This window comes from Nannobrachium achirus, assembly GCF_963921795.1.
Source record: "Nannobrachium achirus genome assembly, chromosome: 6".
Lineage (NCBI taxonomy): Eukaryota > Metazoa > Chordata > Actinopteri > Myctophiformes > Myctophidae > Nannobrachium > Nannobrachium achirus.
In genome coordinates this window covers 63,527,898-63,547,756 of record NC_137815.1, presented here as the reverse complement: position 1 = coordinate 63,547,756, position 19,859 = coordinate 63,527,898, and the positions used below count along the sequence as shown (strand labels likewise).

Below are 19,859 nucleotides of genomic sequence, written 5' to 3'. Positions count from 1 at the left end.
GCCGTTACGTCACATCTCCAGTATTGACTTGATTATGCTTAGTTGAGTGTGGTATCAAGTACCGAAAATAGCCGACCTCCAAGCTCACAACGCGTCTATTTTCAATATATTCACCAAAAGGCCCTTTTAGAAATGTCAGCCCCTGCCTCTCCAACATTCTCTGCACGTCCCTGCTGTCTGAGTCTTTTATCTTACTTTCTCCTCTCTCTCTCTCTCTCTCTCCTCTCTCTCTCTCTCTCTCTCTCTCTCTCTCTCTCTCTGTCTTCCTGGTCCTTTCTTTGTCTCATTCTCTCCTCTTTCTCTGCCTGTCTGTCCGTCTGCCTGTATGTCGGTCTGAAGCCGCATACGCATCACTTGAGTTACTTTTGGGTAACTGTCACATTTTTGCGTTTTGTCAAACGACAAATGATATTATCTGTCAGTTATAAAGGTTACATATAGACAGTCATATCGGTCAGATCAGCGAGACGGGTATGAAAGACTTAAACCCTGGTGGTTCAGCCAGTTAGTATACAGACCATATCTCATGCTGTCGGGCCGAAACGTGGCAAAATGTTCATTTTTGGGAAAATGAGCTCAAGTGGATTTAGGAGGTTTTGACCGAAGGGCTTTTTACTACTTTTCATTGGTTCAATATTATTTTAACCAACACACAGACGTAAAGGGTGTTCAATAGCACATATTTATGAAGGAAAAAAAGCTAGTTGGTTTGGCAGAAAGTGTGGAGTTTATCATAGTTTGGGGGCCATTTTGTGACCAAACAAAGGGTTATACTGAAAATGCGGACTGGATTTACATGCAAAACACTGTGAAGAATTGTCTGTCGTCGTCATCACGTTTGTATATCTGGCAATGGGAGAACAGTGATGGCATGAAGGAAAACATGGTTTGGACTATTTTCAATCAATGGCTTGGATTATGTGTACTTTCCACGAAATAAGAACAACATTATTGTGGAAATAGATCATGTTGGTGGACTAGAAACCAGTTTTGAACGTGAGTAGCAATAACTTTATCAACATTTGTTTGTTTATGTATGTTGGTCTTCAACGTTGATAGTAGCGCGAGTTTTGATGCTACAACCACGGGGTTTGCAGCTATGTAATCACAAGACTCGTGGCTTTCTATAGGTATGCGACATATAGGTGAAACACACGCTTGCGTGGACGTGAATGTTTGTCAAAGTACGGCCGGCGGGCCCGCCGGCGGGCCGAGAACTGATAAGAGGTTAGGAGGTTTTGTCCCAAGCACTTTTTACTACTTTCCATTGGTTCCATATTATTTTAACCAACACTCAGATGTAATTCTGTAACCCTAACCCTAACCCATGTAATGTTCAATATCCCTGATTTATGCCAAAAAAATCAAAAAACTAAAAAATGGAGTTAAGAGTTTTTGGCCAGACAGTGACAATATATAATGCACCCTGTGAGCACAAGGACCCTGGTTCAAATCCCACCCCCATCTTGTCTGGCATGTCCCTCCTCTCTCTACCCCCGGTTTCCTTTCTACCATAGAGCATTGTTTCTCAAACGTTCCAATTTCAAGGTTTCCCCTTAACTCTGACAGTCTACAAATGGGTTCATTTGGTTCCATTTGTACACTGTCCATTTAGACTCCCCTAAAGCTACTGTCAGAGTCCCAGGAATCCACTTTGAGATACACTGCCAAATAGAGTATCTGGAATGAAGCGTAACATGCAAATACATCTTTCATCTTAAACCCCGGCCTGCCACAGTCACTTAAGAGCCTGGCTTCATGGGAGACGCTTCAAACACATGTTAATCTGTTCCTTATTAATGAAAACTCTCTACAGGCTGACCTTTATTAGACTCATAATGAAATATCAATACTGGTTCCCCTTACAGAGCAATCCAGTAAATAGAACCTTTGATGCATCCGTCTCTGTCTGGACACACACTGAGAGATCCACGCATGTACAGTACTTACAAACTGAGCTATTGAAAAATAGCAGATATACAAGCTCACGGTGCCGCGCTGCGAGCTTGTAGATCTGTTAAGCAAATTTTGCTTCTGGGGGGTCCCTGGAACTCAATATTTTCAGATGTCATTTTGGGGGTCCTTCACATGAAAAAGTTTGAGCACCACTGACAATAGAAACGTTTTCAAAGACTTGCACACATTTTCACGATTAAAAAAAAATAGCAGATCTACAAGCTCGCTGTGAGCTTGTATATCTGCTATTTTTCAATAGTTAAAGCACAAAAAGTGAGTGAATCCTTGTACCCAGGGCCCAGAATTTGGTGCGACACCCCTGCAAACCAGCAGTAGTGCTCTCTCTCTCTCTCTCTCTCTCTCTCTCTCTCTCTCTCTCTATCTCTCCCTCTCTCTCACACACACACATACACACTGGTGGCGGTGGTAGTGTGTGGGGGGGGGGGGGCATCCTTTTCTGCAGGGCTATATGGCTCACCTGAGAGCAGTTGTGTGTTTATGGGCCTGTGAGTGCATGTACCGATCTGCTCACGCTCCACTGAATGGGAACTGGTTGGAACACACACACACACAGGCTTGCACGCACGCACGCACGCACGCACGCACTTACGCACGCACGCACGCACGCACGCACGCACGCACGCACGCACGCACGCACGCACGCACGCACGCACGCACACACAATGCAAGATAGCAATCGTGCACGCGGTCACAGACACAGATTCAGACGTGCACATGTCACTCGCATTCATGCATATACTGTACATTTATACAGTACATTTATGCATACACAACAAATATATTGTCACTGTTGGGCAGAAACCTCGTATCTCCAAGTTTCAAATGTGTATGTTTTTTTCATAAAGCAAAGCCCTGCTTCATCATACAAGGCCCTTGCGCAAAAGTAGCGAAAACAGCAGATCTACAAGCACACAACGCCTCGCGGTGCGAGGCGTTGTGTGCTTGTAGATCGGCTGTTTTCACTAGTTTAAATCATTTTCAAAATGATAAATACAAAACAAACGGTTTTGGACATATAAGGTTTCCACCCGACAACGACGATATGCATGCATGCACATACTCTCACGCATCCACGCACGCACACACACACACACACGCGCGCGCGCGCGCCACACACACACACACACCCTCAAGCAGGGTCTCTGCTGTCAGAAAGTGGCTGCCCTAACAAGCCAATAAAGGGTCTCTAATGAGTCCTGTAGCAGAAGTGCAGAACAGAAGCTCTCTCTGTTAGAGTAGAGTCCAGCAGCGAGAGGTAATAAGCCTTCCTCTCCCACAACAACCCAGAACAACAGCTCAGCTTCTCCCGCAAGCCGTCAGCAGGGACGTGCTGGGCCCCTGATTCAGCCCGGGAAAAAGAGTTGGAGAGGCCCTCATTGCGCGCTATAGAGAGAGATCTCTCTCTATAGCGCTGTTGCTACTCAAAGATTTGCCATTTCAGATCATGACAAGTGACAACCCAGTGGGCCAATTACTGTACATGAGTTATATTGCGTTGTTGTCGGGTGAAAACCTTGTATGTTCAAAACCGTTTGTTTTGTATTTATCATTTTAGTGAAAACAGCCGATCTACAAGCACACAACGCGTCGCAACGCGAGGCGTTGTGTGCTTGTAGATCTGCTGTTTTCACTACTTTTGCGCAACGGCCTTGTATGATGAAGCAGGGCTTTGCTTTGCGAAAAAATTTATACATTTGAAACTTGGAGATACAAGGTTTCTGCCCGACAGTGACGATTTACTTTGTGGCCGCCCAGCCCCCAAAGTGGAACGAAGGCCGACATTTTATTTACATTTTTTTCCTAATGGCCGGCCTGGACCGGCTGGGAATGAACCGGCCGTTCGGGAGTTGTCCCGCTTTTCCCAATGGCCAGCACGTCCCTGGCCGTCAGTCTCCTAGACTTTAGTCTGTGGGTGTTGCGGAAGCCATCTGAGGCCATAACAACACCTCGGCACAGGGCTCCAGGGGCGTCACAAGGGGTAGGAAAATGGGACTGAGTTACTGGGGCCCAAGGTGGAGGGGCCCTAATAACTTTATCTATTGAAAAATAGCAGATATAGGGGCACGGTGGCGCAGTGGTTAGCGCTTCGCCTCACAGCTAGAAGGTCCTGGGTTCGATTTCCGCTGGGGGACGCTGTGGGCGCTGGCGGCGTGTTCCTCCTCTGCGTCATCAGCGCCCACACCCTAGGTGGGGTTGGCGATAGGGCCTTTCTGTGTGGAGTTTGCATGTTCTCCCCGTGTCTCCTAGGGTTGATACCCTCACAAAAACATGCACGTAATCCTGGTCTCAATAATTCCTCCCCCTAGCCAGCTGGGGCGCCTGATGGAGGGGAAAGGAACTGGTTGGAATAACGTGTTCCTTCCACGCGCTACGTCCAAACCAGGGAAATCTCCACTGTCAGGTGAAAAGAAGCAACTTGGACTCCTCATGCATAGAAGAAAGCATGAGGTCAGTCCGTTGTCTCCCCAGGCGCGGCAGAGGGAGAGCAGAGCCCAGGATTACATAGGCAATTAGCACTGGGTGAAAAAATGGGTTACAAAATTGTGGGATAAAAATTAAGTAAAAAAAAAAAGAAAAATAGCAGATATACAAGCTCACAGCGCGGCACCGAGTGCCGCGCTGCGAGCTTGTAGATCTGCTATTTTTGAAAAGTTGTGAAAATCTTTGAATATATATGTATTTTTTAAGCGAACATTTCTAACTCAAATTTTGCTTCTAGGGGGTCCCTGGAACTAGATATTTTGAGATGGGGGTCCGTGGCCAGATTCATATCATTTTGGGGGTCCTTCACATGAAAAAGTTTGAGCACCACTGACATAGAAACACAAGTTTCTTGCACGTTATATTCACGATTTCTCAAAAATAGCAGATCTACAAGCTCGCAGCGCGGCACTCGGTGCCGCGCTGTGAGCTTGTATATCTGCTATTTTTCAATAGTTAACATTCATGGGGGGCCCACAGTGAATCCTTGTACCCAGGGCCCAGCATTTGGTGTGACGCCCCTGGCCATAACAACACCTCGGCACACAGGGCTCTACCGACACTAAATCCCCCTGTGCCTTATCCCTGGCACTAAATTAGGTAGTTTACCACCCGGGTGACAGAAGAAAGGACGAAGCGGAAAAAGGGCTCCAGGCTATCAGCAACTTGTTGGCCGCTAATCAACAACTCGAGCCAAGAGAAGGGCCAGAACAGGATGGAAATATCTGTGTAGCACGGAGTTAACTGCAGTCTGGTTCATACCTAGTCGTACAACAGTGTCCCGCAAACCAAAGAAGCTCACATCACGTCACTTTGCGTTATAGGCATAATGGTGCGCAAGCAACTAGGCTGTGTGTGTGTGTGTGTGTGTGTGCGTGCGTGCGTGCGTGCGTGCGTGCGTGCGTGCGTGCGTGCGTGCGTGCGTGCGTGTGTGTGTGCGTGCGTGCCTCTTTGTTAGCAGGAGCACAGCTGTGAAAAGAGAAACAAAGTGGCATCTGACAGAAAAATAAAACAGATTTTTCAGGCAAAATGTTTGCAAACTAATTAAACCTGAACAGGACTAAAAATCAATCAATGTATACATAATTCAATAATGAATTACTACTCGCACAGAAGTCCCAGTCGTGCAAAACAATTTGGATGTTGTCACAATCCGTCTCTTCTATGTCTGTCTGTTTCCATCTTTGTCTCTGTTTGTTTGTCTCTTCTCTCTGTATCTCTTTCTATTCTATCTCTGTTTCTGTTTGATCTTCGCCAGGCCGAAAGGCATGGCCGAGACTATGTTTTGCCCCCTGTCTGTCCGTCCGTGTGTCTGTTCGTGTGTCCGTGTGTCCGTCTGTCCGTTAACAGCTAATCTCCGGCAACGTTGGCCCGGTCGCTGCCAAACTGTGCACACACAGTCCCTGGATGCCAATTCAGAACCTCTGCCCCACATGTTTCACATGGGCCTGTTCTAGTGCCACCATGAGGCCGATATTTGCAAAACAGTACTCCTACATACTTTGTCCAAAAATCACGCAAATCTGTGCACAATATCTCTATAGTCATGTCACACCATAGAGGTTGTGTGTGGGTGTGTGTGTGGGGCTACAGATCCCATGGCCTGGACTCGAGGACATGACCGTAACCCTGACAACAGACTCAGCCATAGAGTTGAACAGAAGTGTGAAGAAAACGCTAATAAAGCTCTGTATAATGCTAATGGTCAATGCCATGTGAAAGTGTGGGATCAGTTGCTGAAGCAAGTGAATAGATAAACGTGGAAATGCATTGAGCTGACTGACTGAGAGCGTTAGAGCGTTAGAGGCGCTAGTCTAGAGCGTTAGAGCGTTAGAGGCGCTAGTCTAGAGCGTTAGAGCGTCACTGACTCCATTTACATCTAGGATGCGTGCGATTGATTCATTAGATGGAACATTTCACTGACAGCTAAACCTGTACCTGCAATTAAATTAAATTAAATTAAATTAAATTAAATTAAATTAAATTAAATTAAATTAAATTAAATTAAATTAAATTATGTAATATGTGTAATAATACATAATTACACAATATTATGTATAAATTATGAACACATCCTCGATTAGGCAATATTACCCATTGTCAGAGTACTTTGTGCAATACCCAATTATCCAAGTACTATTACTTGGAGGCCGGTCTATGACGGTAGTACAATGACATCATATTGATGACATCAGGGATCTCCATATATACTGTAAGGAGATTTATTTTAGGAGAACCGCAGATCTGACTGATCTAACACTGGACTCCCTTGGGTCCTCGCCGATATGCTGTATATGCCGATTTGTAAGTAGAACGGTCCAACGATTCTCAAGATACACGAAGGACACTTGCATGCAGGCAGAGATTCACGTAATTTATAGAGATGCAATTCTTTAATTAAATTATGTTACATTTGAACCCAAATGCTTTATGGACATGACAAGGAGAATAATACGTAAACTGCCAATGCAATGCGGTTGTCACAAAATGGAAGTACAGTAATATCCAGAACAGCATATCTGCATCAATAAAATGAAGAAAAAAAAGAAAAAAAGAAAAATGAATAAACCCTTTATCTTCACTGTTGGGCAGAAACTTTGTATCTCCAAGTTTCAAGTTTTTCACCATATAAAGCCCTGCTTCATCAGACAAGGCTGTCACACAAAAGTAGTGAAAAATGCTGATCTACAAGCACACAGCGCCTCGTTGTGTGCTTGTAGATCTGCTATTTTCACCATTTCAGTGAAAAAAAAGATAAATACATGTCTTGGACATACAAGGTTTCCACCCGACAACGACGATATGCTTGTTAAACATGAACAATAACAAAGTGCACAGCTCAATCCAATAGTAATTTGTTTTTTTAACCTTCTTTAACAAGCAAATATTTAGTTTTTATTCTCTCTTCCAGTTTCCCTTCCTCTGCGCTTCCATTTCTACCGCTCCGCTGAGCTCTCCCAGGTAAAGGGCTGCGACTTCTAGTGAAATAAAAATGAATTACTTAGCACGAAGAAGCAGGCCTAAAAAGAACAGCGCAAAAATACAATTGGTTCATTCAGACACACAAGCCCGCTGTGGATTGTGAAAGGATGGCAACACTGTTGTGTTCTCCGAAGCCTCTTCCAGGAAATCTATTGTGCATTCAGATATCGTCGTTGTCGGGGCGGAAACCTTGTATGTCCAAAACCGTTCGTTTTGTATTTATCATTTTAAAAACAATCTAGACGAGTGAAAACAGCCGATCTACAAGCACACAACGCCTCGCAACGCGAGGCGTTGTGTGCTTGCAGATCTGCTATTTTCACTAGCTTTGTCAAACGGTCTGGTATGATGAAGCAGGGCTTTACTTAACAAAAAAATGTATGAATGTGAAACTTGGAGATACTACGTTTCTGCTCGACAGTGACAATATGGTATTGTACATCCAAGATTCTCTCTCTCTCTCATAAAAAACAAGCAGTCAACATCCACCCACGATTGCCAACTCCTCTCCATTGGATGACAAACACAATCCTCCACGGGGCTTGTGCTGTCTGAGGGCTAAATCCTCACAGAGGCAGGTAATAGGCGCCTCTATGCTGACTAACACTGACTCAGCACCTCTCCAGAAAGCACCGTAAAGGCCCAGGGCCATTTAGGCGCCCGGCTCTGTGCCTGAATCCCCCAGCCAGGCCCTACAGCTCCTTAATAGGGCCAGCCTGTGGGCGCTCATGTCCCCGGAGCTGTCAATGGCAATGTCCTAATCATGCTGCGATGTTCCAGCCTGGAAACACAGCAGTCAGTGCTGGCAGACAGGGGCGTCACAAAAGGGAGGGGGGGAGTGGGACTGAGTTACTAGGGCCCAATGGAGGAGGGGACTTAATTATTTTATACTTTAGCTATTGAAAACTAGCAGATATACAAGCTTGCAGCGCGGCACTTGAGCTTGTAGATGTGCTATTTTTGAAAAGTCGTGAGAATGTGTGCAAATCTTTGAATATATGTATTTTTTAAGCGAACATTTCTAACCCAAATTTTGCCTCTAGGGGAGTCGCTGGAACTAAATATTTTGAGATGGGGGTCGCAGCCGCTGTGAGCTTGTAGATCCGCTATTTTTCAATAGTTAAAGAGCAAAATGTGAGTGAATCCTTGCACCCAGGGCCCAGGGTTTGGTGCGACACCCCTGTTGGCAGACAGCGAGGTACTGCACATGCAGCGCCGTGCCTATTCAGTGCCCAGGGGGTGGGGTTAGAGGGGAGGGGGGGAGGGAGGGGGGTTTGAGATAGCCTGGGGGAGAGGAAAGACAACAGCTCTGCTCTGCATGCCAATCTATGCCGTTCCAAGGACGGCGGGCACACAGGGAGATTGGCCGTGCCAGCTGTGACATACCAAGGCCCGCTGTGTGTCTCTGCATGTGACTTTTCACTTCAACTCGGTGCAATTAAAATCGTTATATTGGCACCGCTGCTCCGAACAATGAACAATGAACAATACAAACCAAAAAAAAGCATATCGTCGTTGTCGGGTGGAAACCTTGTATGTCCAAAACCTTTCGTTTTGTAGTTATCATTTTTAAAATGATTTAAACTAGGAAAAACAGCCCATCTACAAGCACACAACGCCTCGCACCGCGAGGCGTTGTGTGCTTGTAGATCGGCTGTTTTCACTACTTTCGTGCGACGGCCTTGTATGATGAATCAGGGCTTTGCTTTGCGAAAAAAACATACAGATTTGAAACTTGGAGATACAAGGTTTCTGTCCGACAACGACGATATGGAAAATCACACAATACGAATAAATAATTTGCCGTGCAAGTGTTATAAATAACAGCAAATGGGGGTCCGTGGGCTAATAACATTAGTGATGTCACACTAACATATTAATGATGCCCTGTCCGTTTCTGTGTGGAGTTTGCATGTTCTCCCCGTGTCTCCTATAGGGTAGACACAAAAACATGCAGTAATCCTGGTCGCTATACTGCCTCCCCCTGGCCAGCCGGGGCGCCTGATGGAGGAAGGAACTGGTTGGAATAAGGTGTACGTTCCACCCGTTGCGTCCAAACTGGGGAAAACCCCACTGTCAGATGAAAAGAAACAACTTGGACTACTCATGCATAGAAGGAAGCATGAGGTAAATTCGTTGTCTCCCCAGGCGCGGCAGAGGGAGAGCAGAGCCCAGGATTACATTAGCCTTGCGTAGCCAGGCTTTAAAAGAGAAAAGCCTGGTGACAATATAAGGCAGAAAGCGCTCAACTTCCGCCGTGTGAGCTTCCCGGAAGTGAGCTTCCCCGGTTTTCCCCTAAGGTAACTTCCGTTAAACGCAGCACTTCCGCTAGAAATCTTGGAACCAACCGGAAGGCATATTGTCTACAGGGTGGGATTACATAGGCAATTGGCACTGGGTGAAAACGGGCTACAAAATCGTGGGATAAAAAAAAAAAAAAAAAAAATATGCCCTGTTAGAGAGATCCCTGTGATGCCAGGGGGAACAAATCCCTTGTATGCCCATATATGGAGATCCTTGATGTCCACATCCCTGATGTCCACATCACTGTGGCGCGACCTCACCCTTTAGGGTGAGGTCGCTTGTTGCCCTGAGGCGTCTTACTAGTGTAGAGTCCAACAGGCACAGGCGGATACACACAGGCCCCTACAGTACAGTACATACAGTACAGTACCGTACAGGAGGGCTTATGTATACATGCATGTTTACAGCTTAGCCCAGCTGGTTAACCTGTGGGCTGAAATACGCAGTGGCGTTGTGAGACCCCCGGAGGTGAGAGGTCCCGAGCCATGAGGGTACGAGGGCCGGGGTAATTGGTATTCAGCGGAGGTGATCAGCGCACGCTAACCTCCGCTCACCCCCTGGCCTCCTCGTCACAGGGACAGCCCAGTTCACCCCTTAATTAAGCACATGAATATTCTAATGGGCAGAGGAAAGCTAAAGGAGGGGAGCAGAGAGCGTGAGAGAATCTAATGCATCGTCGTTGTCGGGTGGAAACCTTGTATATCTCCAAGTTTCAAATGTGTACGCTCTTTCGCAAAGTAAAGCCCTGCTTTGCCGTACAAGGCCGTCGCACAAAAGTAGTGAAAACAGCAGATCTACAAGCACACAACGCCTCGCGGTGCGAGGCGTTGTGTGCTTGTAGATTGGCTGTTTTCACTCGTTTAGATCATTTTTAAAATGATGAATGCAAAATGAACGGTTTTGTACATACAAGGTTTTCACCCGACAACGACGACATGAGGGTTTGCATGTTGTTGTTGAGCCTATGCAATCAGCAGTGTGTGAACAAGTGTAGAGGAGGGTGTATAAATCATGTGATAGGATAGCACAGCAGTGTGTGTGTGTGTGTGTGTGTGTGTGTGTGTGTGTGTGTGTGTGTGTGTGTGTGTGTGTGTGTGTGTGTGAGCGCGTATGTGTGTGTGTGTGTGTGTGTGTGCGCGTGTGCATGTGTGCGTGCGTACGTGTGTGGCTGTCTATGCATGGACTCAATTAAAATCGAGAGTGTAACAAATGGAATGGATTTATTTCCATTTCCATTTGGTTCCATACTGTAGGCGTTGTACACAGTTAAATTAACATTGAGGATCTTTGTAAACACCAAACTTCCACCCTGGAGTGTAAACAGTATGCGTATATCATTACGTTCGGGCAGAAACCTACTGTATACAATATTATTGTCTACATAAAGTAGTGAAAATAACCTAGCTCTACAAGCTCACAATGCATCACGATTCACGACCACGACACATTGTGAACTTACCTGGTATTTTCTGCTACTTTTGAAACATTGAAAGTGGTTAAGTGTGCCTGAAGGTTTTATAAATAGCATACGAATTACAAATATTAACAAAAGCTTGTGACTAAAATAATAACTACATTGTACCCATCCGTCGGAAAACACTGGTTCTTTATCCCATTTCCTGAAAAGTAGCGGTGTTCCGTCCGTCAGTGACAATATCTGTGTGTCCCTCGTGTGTGTGTGTGTGTGTGTGTGTGTGTGTGTGTGTGTGTGTGTGTGTGTGTGTGTGTGTGTGTGTGTGTGTGTGTGTGCAGGGGCTTCACAAGGGGAGGAAAAAGTGGGACTGAGTTACTAGGGCCCCAAGGTGGAGGGGCCTTAATTATTTTATACTTTAGCTATTGAAGAATAGCAGATATACGAGCTCACAGCGCGGCTGCGAGCTTGTAGATCTGCTATTTTTGAAAAGTTGTGAAAATGTTTTGAAGTGTGGGTCCGTGTGGCAAAATACCTATCATTTTGGGGGTCCTTCACGTGAAAAAGTGTGATTACCACTGACATAGAAACATACTGTAGGTTAAAAAAAAAAAAACCTTAGAAGGATTTGAAATATTCAAAGACTTGCGCAAAATGTTCACGACTCACTCAGGCAGTGAACCCTTGTACCCAGGGCCCAGAATTTGGTGCGACACCCCTGTGTGTGTGAGCGCGAGCGCGTGCGTGTGCATGCCATGTGCGTGTGCGTGTGCGTGTGCATGACATGTGCGTGTGTGTGTGTTTGTGTTGGTGACCTCAACAGCAGGCGGGTGAGCGCCCAGGTGCGTCCCAGTTTTAGTGGGAGGATCAGAGGCAGGTGGGACCGAGACTGGTTTGATGTGTCCAGATTAATGAGCTCTTCCTCAGTCACATCAGCTGCTGCCGCTCCACTGCCTGAGCCAACGCCGTGCTGGCCCGCATTCACAGTCACCACCCCTTTGTGTCGTCCCACAAATGTTACCGCCGTCGTCATGCCGTGCCAGCTCTTTGTAAAAACCTGGACGCGCCAGGAGCATTCATGTCCGCCATGTATCATTCGCGTATCAACCTGAAAACAAAACCGTCAGTTTTGTTCCGCGAGAGTTTGTTTTAACCTGTTACTAAGGCAGAGTGCAGTAACTATGTTTTCAAATTTCACCAAAAAATGGGTTTTAAAGTGTTACAGCTTATCAGCCAAATGAGATAAAGATATAAAAGTGATATTACACTGATTGTACATCTGTTCTTGAGGTAATTGTTCATCCCCCAATATCATAAAGGCTAATTTGACCGTTGGGCGACACAAATATGTCGGTGTGTCCCAAAACGTAGTTACTGCGCTCTGCCTTTGTAGGGCAGTGTACTGCATGTGGTTATCCTCCAAAATACGCTTTCCCCTGCGTGTGAAAATCACGATTTTAAAATGTCAAAGCGTCGTCTGTCCCGGGGATTAGTGCTCAGAAGGTCCGGTGGGACTTGAAATATAAATATTATGAGACAGATCTGCACGGCTTCAGATCGGCACTTGTCCTTTTATGACACTAATAAAATTCAGCCAACAAAATTAAAGGAGACCAGATTACCATCGTAATGAGGGGTGTGTAAATTTGAGTGCCTGAATCGGATAGCCAGATATAGTCCTTGAATGTTAAAGAGGCGGTGCCATAGTTTTGTACTTTTTCTGCTTTGTAGTATGTGTCTATGGAGTTGAACTTTACTCCAATACAGGGGTCTTCAACGTTTTCAGGCCGAGGACCCCTTAGTTGAGAGAGAGATGAAGCAGGGACCCCCACAACCTTTTCATAGATTCCATAGTTTCATCGTTTGACAGCACAATCATCAGTGTATTTTGGATTCATGTCAATTTGTTTTAGGGGGTCAAAAATCATCATGGCACCCCATCTTTAAACAAATGATCCTCAATGTCGGGTCCATGGACCAGCAGGGGTCCAAATGGATCCTTTACGGGTCTGTAACACCGAGTGTGTATAAGTGGAACCAAATGGACCCGCGTTTGTACACTCTCAGTGTTAAATTAAAACAGTGGATTTCAAAGTAGAGATTGGGGTCAGAGAGATAACCCATTGTAAGAGTCCATTTGGACCGCTGCGATTCCCAACGTTGAGAACCAATGTGATACTGTAGATCAGGCGTCAACAGGGGGTCCGGGACCCCTAGGGGGTCCTTAGAGTTACTACATGGGGGCCGCCAAATCTTTGAGTAATAGAAACTTTTACTTTTTTATATTAACCACTTGAACCCTAGCATCCATATTCGAAGAACTTTAGCCAGAAATAGCAGATCTACCGGTACAAGCTCACAACGCCTCACGCTGGGAGGCGTTGCGAGCTTGTAGATCGGCTATTTTCAGCAAAGAGGTTTGGTGTAGAGGGGAAAAAGAGCAGAATAAGTACAGAGTGAAAGGTCAACTTGATTAAGTATTGACGGTCCAAATGGTTAAATATCTGAAAACACAAATTGACATGAATCCAAAATACACTGATGATTGTGCTGTCAAACGATGAAACTGTATGGAATGGGCATCTATGAAAAGGTTGTAGGGGGTCCCTGCTTCATCTCTCTCTCTCAACCAAGCTAGGGGTCCTTGGCCTGAAAACGTTGAAGACCCCTCTGCTATAGATTACAGAGAGCCACAGAATATAAGATGAGAACGTGTACATTGTGTGAGTGTGTGTGTGTGTGTGTGTGTGTGTGTGTGCGTGCGTGCGTGCGTGCGTGCGTGCGTGCGTGCGTGCGTGCGTGCGTGCGTGCGTGCGTGTGCGTGTGCGTGTGCGTGTGCGTGTGCATGTGCGTGTGTGCGTGTGCGTGTGCGTGTGCATGTGTGTGTGTGTGTGTGTGTGTGAGTGTGTGTGTGTGTGCGTGTGCATGTGTGTGTGTGTGTGTGTGTGAGTGTGTGTGCATGTGTGTGTGTGTGTGTGTGTGAGTGTGTGTGCATGCGTGCGTGCGTGCGTGCGTGCGTGCGTGCGTGTGTGTGAGTGTGCGCGGCTGTGTGGGCGTGAGACAAGTCCGCAGGCTGAGCAGTCTGTCATAGAAAGACTTGTGCTGCCCACGAGCCACTTGAAGCAATCTGGGATAAACAAAAGTTGACCCTGCCTGACCTGGCTCATTAGTGTTGTAACACAACAGACAGAAGAGGGTGTGGGGGCGGTAGGGTGTCTCTAGTGGCCGGGAGGAGGGTGGACACAACAACCACATGGCGCATGCACCAACTTCTGGGCCCTGGGTACAAGGATTCGCTGCGGGGCCCCCCATGATTGTTCTTCATAGGGGGAGGGGGTTTGACCCATTTAGACTGGGAACGCATTATTTTGTGCTTTAACTCTTGAAAAATAGCAGATATACAAGCTCACAGCGGCGAGCTTGTAGATCTGCTATTTTTGAAAAATCTTTTTCTAAGATTTTTTGAAAAACCTATGTTTCTATGTCAGTGGTGCTCTCAAACCTTTTCATGTGAAGGACGCCCAAAATTATATTTGGCCACGGACCCCCATCTCAAAATATAGTCCAGGGACCCCCAAGAAGCAAAATTTGAGTTACAAATGTTTGCTTCAAAAATACAAAGATTTGCGCAACTTTTCAAAAAATAGCAGATCTACAAGCGAGCTTGTATATCTGCTATTTTTCAATAGCTAAGTATTGATTGATTGATTGAAGAATTTATTAGAAGTTTGCAATAGAGTTTCATGACAGTACAAATCACTGGTACAAGGTCAACTAAAAGGAGATCCTAGAAAGCCGAGGCTTATTTCCACAGGAACCACACTTTAAGTATCTCATATAACATTGAAAGACAGACGGATAGAACATAGTACTTTATCTAATGAAATAATTAAGTCCCCTCCACATTGGGCCCTAGTAACTCGGTCCCACTTTTCCCCCCCTTGTGATGCCCCTGGGTGGACACAAGCACATGGCACCAGGCACATACTCAAAAGTACACACGCAGTTACAGTACGCACGCACCTGCAAGAGGTCAGGCAGTCAGACAGACAACATAAAGCAAGCAAGTCCCTTGGGGTGGGTGTGGGGGGCGGGGGAGGGGTGCTTTATTAGTAGAGAGACTGGAAACTGAGGGCAGAGAGAGAGGGGGAAGGACATGAAACACAGGGTCTCTGGGGACGTCGTGATTATGTGGTTGATGCACTGTCTGGTCAGTTACCCCAATAAACTTTAATAGAACATGAAAATAATGGAAACAATACTGGTTTGCCGGCGTAATGCATATTAGTGTGACCTTGAGCATGAATAGCCGACATACCCCTTAATCACTGAGACCTGATGTGAGGGTTACATGGCCTTATTAGTGATTTGCTGAAGGAGTTGAAGGTGAAAACCGCAATGCAGAGGGTAATGGAGCTTCACATACAACAGATCAATGCATTACAACGTCATATGACAGATAGTTATTTTTTTTTAAATGCAATGAAGTGGACACAAATGGCAATGCGTGACATAAAGTGATGAAATGGGTTTACAACAGAGCCAGCAACCTGCAGTGAGCCTCAACCTCTAACCCAGTGGTTCTCAACCTTTTCAGGCGGGGACCCCCAAAGTACTCATATTTGAACTGGGGACCCCCGCACTGACGAGCACTACTTGGAGTTGGAAGAGTTGAGGCATAACCTTTTGTTTAAAAACGTCTGATTGTGAAACTAGCAGATCTACATGCTCACAACGCCCTATTTTCACAATTTCTGCCTCTGATATTTGACAACTTGGCCAATGTTTAATGTTTCATTTTAGAGGTATTAAAAAAAGGTTTTAAAAGTCCTTAAATTGTCACTTTAGAGATGTGCAGATAGTACCCTCTAGTGTCTAGTCTATACACTTAAACTTTATGTCGGTTTGTTTACTCTCAAGTGAGAAAACAATGTTGCACATTAAGTTAATCATCTGGGGACACCCCAAAATAATTAATCTGGGGACCCCCCTGGGGGTCCCGGCCCGGCCCACAGGTTAAGAACCACGGCTCTAAGCCAACCATAAACTGACCTCTCTGTCCAGGCCGGCGGCCACGGTGACGATGTCTCCGGTCTCGCTGTTGATGGTGAACATGTTGGGGATGGGGCTGTGGGGGGTCTGGGACAGGATGCGGTAGCGCACCATGCCGTTGGCCGTGGTGTAGTCGTCAGAGTCGTTGGCCGTCACCTGCATCACCGACGAGCCTGCCAAGGGAAAGGTTGTTGATGAGCAATGTTGTTTTTGACAGCAAATTTAGATTTAGTTTTAGTCATAGTCTTTTGAATAAAATGTCTTTTAGTTTTAGTCATAATTTAGTCCCCTGAAAAGTTTTAGTTTTAGTCTAATTTTAGTCGACTAAATATCATACGTTTTTAGGCGACTAAATCTACAGTTGATTTAGTCAACTGAAATGTATTTTGGCAGGCCTTGATGGCATTGTAATGACTGATTTTACACTTGGTTGTGTGCTGAAAATAGCCGATCTACAAGCTCGACTATTTTCAGCACGCGACACCTGAGAGCAACCAAACATAAAATGATTCTCTTCTCCACTAGTCCCTCCCTGACGTTTTAGTCTAGTTTTTATTTGGTTGACTAAATTGTCAATATAATTAGAATTAGTTTTAATCATCACAATTAGTTTTTATTTAGTTTTCGTCAGTGAAAAAAAAACGCAGTCGACAAACATTTTTCGTCATAGTTTTAGTCGACGAAAACAACACTGTTGATGAGTAGTTGAACCCTTTTCAATGCCCAATGATGCCTGAAAACTATACAACCTAACAATTAGGGGTGTAACGATACATTTTAACAACGATACGCATCACGATACATGGTTGACGATACGATACATGGACGATATTGGTTAATTCATGGCGATACGATTCGATTCGATTCAATGATTTAAAATCGAAATTACATCTGTGTGAAACTTGTCAATAGTGCAAGGGAAAAATCTATTATTATGGATATAAATAAGCAAACACTGTGATTCTCTGGCAAATACATGGACATTATATTTCAACACATATGGACAAACCCGCACCCAATGAACACATTTATCAATAGACAAAGAGTAGCTATTCATTTTCCTTCTTAAAATTGCTAAATACAAGGCACAAATACTGTTTCCATAAAATCAATTATTTGCACTGCAAAACGATTCGATACCGATTATCATTAGCATTCTAAAAAGATACAGATACGATACAAAGCCAAAACGGTACTTTTGCATATCGATATAGTAGATCATTGCAAATTAAAATACATTTTTCGATTCAGTTACTATATACCGTTACACCCTAGCTACTAACAATGCAATTGGTCCAGTCTTGAGGGAGCCATACATACAACAGACAGCCAGACAGACAGACAGACATACAGACAGACATGACAATTTGCTCTAGAGATGCTGTAAAATGTTCTGTAGTGGAGAAAAACATTTGGGCTTGAAAGTTTTAACACACAGCATGAAGAAGAAAAAGAAAAAAAAATGAGAAAAAAAAAAGAAATTGTGAAAATAGAGCTATTATTCAAGCCTCTTTACAACTACTGAATAGGATGTGCTTTTGTAAGACCACCACTATCTGGAGACACTGAAAAACCAAGAACCAGAAATGAAAGACCATGAATATAATGATTCACTCAGACGTTACAAATCACAGCGCATTCTCTGTCGTGTAGCGGCAAACTGCTCAGGGTTAGGGCTTTTAGAAGCCCATAAACAAACAAGGTCTGGTCAATAAGACTGCTATTTTAGGCAGCACCGCTGTTTGCTGTTCTGCACATCAGCAGGGCTTTAGAAGCAAAGTTTCTATCTCTACCGAGTCTACCAACGCTGGGGGTCGACATTTTCCACCATCCATTATTTTAGCCTTCAGTGGGCAACGCTGCTCCCCGCAATGGTCCGATGCTCTCTCCCTATTTGTCTTGGAATCCCAGATAAACACTGCCATTTAAGGTAGACATGGGGATGCGTTGTTGTCCGTCAGCACGTGTGTGTGTGTGTGTGTGTGTGTGTGTGTGTGTGTGTGTGTGTGTGTGTGTGTGTGTGTGTGTGTGTGTGTGTGTGTGTGTGTGTGTGTGTCCTCTACTCTGTACCACACGCTTCCCCGAGCAGAATTATTGATTTGCACAAGCTTGTCAGCCCGGGCTCACAAATGTGACCAGGCAATTAGGAGCACTCTGTGTGGGAAAAGAGAGAGATGACCTCGCACCCTCTCACCTCCAGGGCTCAGAGAAAATGTCACTTTCCATCAGGCAGCCATTTACAGGCCACCGCTAGCGCCGCCACTACCAGGATGTTGCCAAAGCGGGAGGGGATACAGAGAGAGCGTAAATAGGTATACCACATGTGGGAGACTCCAGGAACAGTAGGAACCAAACAAGCACATCGTCGTTGTCGGGAGGAAACCTTGTATGTGAAAACCGTTCGTTTTGTATTCATCGTTTTAAAACTGATCTAAACTAGTGAAAACAGCCGATCTACAAGCACACAACGCCTCGCGGTGCGAGGCGTTGTGTGCTTGTAGATCAGCTGTTTTCACTAGTTTTGTGCGATAGTCTTGTGTGATGAAGCAGGGCTTTACTTTACGGAAAAACGTACAAATTTGAAACTTGGAGATACGAGGTTTCTGCACGACAGTGACGACATGCAGTTGTAGAGTTGAAATTAAATGGGGATAGGAAAATAAAAGGAGGGTGGCTGCAGACCTGCAGAACAACCATGAAGAAAGTCATACTTTCTGCAGAGCAGAGAATGTTGTGAAACTAGAGCAAAGCATTCTGGTTATTGTTGCGTTCATTGTTTGGTCCAGTGTGGGGCGTCATTTGTGGATAGGAGATGGCAATTATTTTGTCACCCCCGCATTTAACCTCAAAAACAGTTTTGAGGTTATTTATTTTCTCCACCTTTGATGTTGCTTGCGGAACTCGAAACTCAAGTCATTCTTGTGGAACTCGGTTCCATCACCTTGTTCTTGACTGCATCATTATCGTGCAACGCTCATCAATTTAAAACAAACATGAGTACAAACACAAAGAGGCAGTGTAGATGATGATTGAAAGAAATCCTGGCTATAGGTTGAGGAGGTAAATGAGGAAGACTTTATTGTACACTTTATTGTCTCTAAAGGGCTTTGCACACAGGTCCGTTGCGTTTTTTCCATTTGCTGCATGATTAAGATGCATTGGATTTGGTGTGCAATGTAGTACGGAATCCTCACTGCGGATCCGAAAAGGAGTCATAAAAGGAGTCAATGACTTTTTACGTCAGTCGCATTTGGATATAAAAAAAGACAAAAGATATAAATGATACAAGCACAATCAGAGTTATGGCAGAGTTAAAGAAACTCTTGACACCAACAGGCCTGTTTCCAGTTCAGTGATCTATGATCTGCAAGCAGATGGAGGCAGTGCAAATAATAGAGAACCGTATGGCTGTGATGGCTTTGCTCTTGAGATCTGAGAGGTTGGGGACAAGAGACATACGGTATGGTTTTGGAGGCAGTGTGTTTAATATGGATACATCTGTTCTAATTGGAAGCGGTTAACATGGTGGTGGAACAGGGGGGGGCAGCAGAGTGATATGGATTAGGGATGGGACGATATTATAATTGTCATATCACGATTGTTGTGACGATAATCAAAATCCATTATACTGGGACGGAACATTTGCCAAAAA

At 45.0% G+C, this 19,859-nt stretch overlaps 1 protein-coding gene across 2 annotated transcripts in view; it reads right to left on the bottom strand.

The window, feature by feature from the left end:
- cdh4 (cadherin 4, type 1, R-cadherin (retinal)) overlaps positions 1–19,859 on the bottom strand; it is a gene marked incomplete at its 3' end in the record, with an annotated part of 159,755 nt that overhangs the window by 43,014 nt on the left and 96,882 nt on the right. For both annotated transcript variants that reach the window (XM_080728850.1, XM_080728851.1), the window contains exon 6: positions 16,208–16,380. In XM_080728850.1, the coding sequence (XP_080584976.1) occupies positions 16,208–16,380 (173 nt within the window). The remainder of the gene's footprint in view (positions 1–16,207; positions 16,381–19,859) is intronic.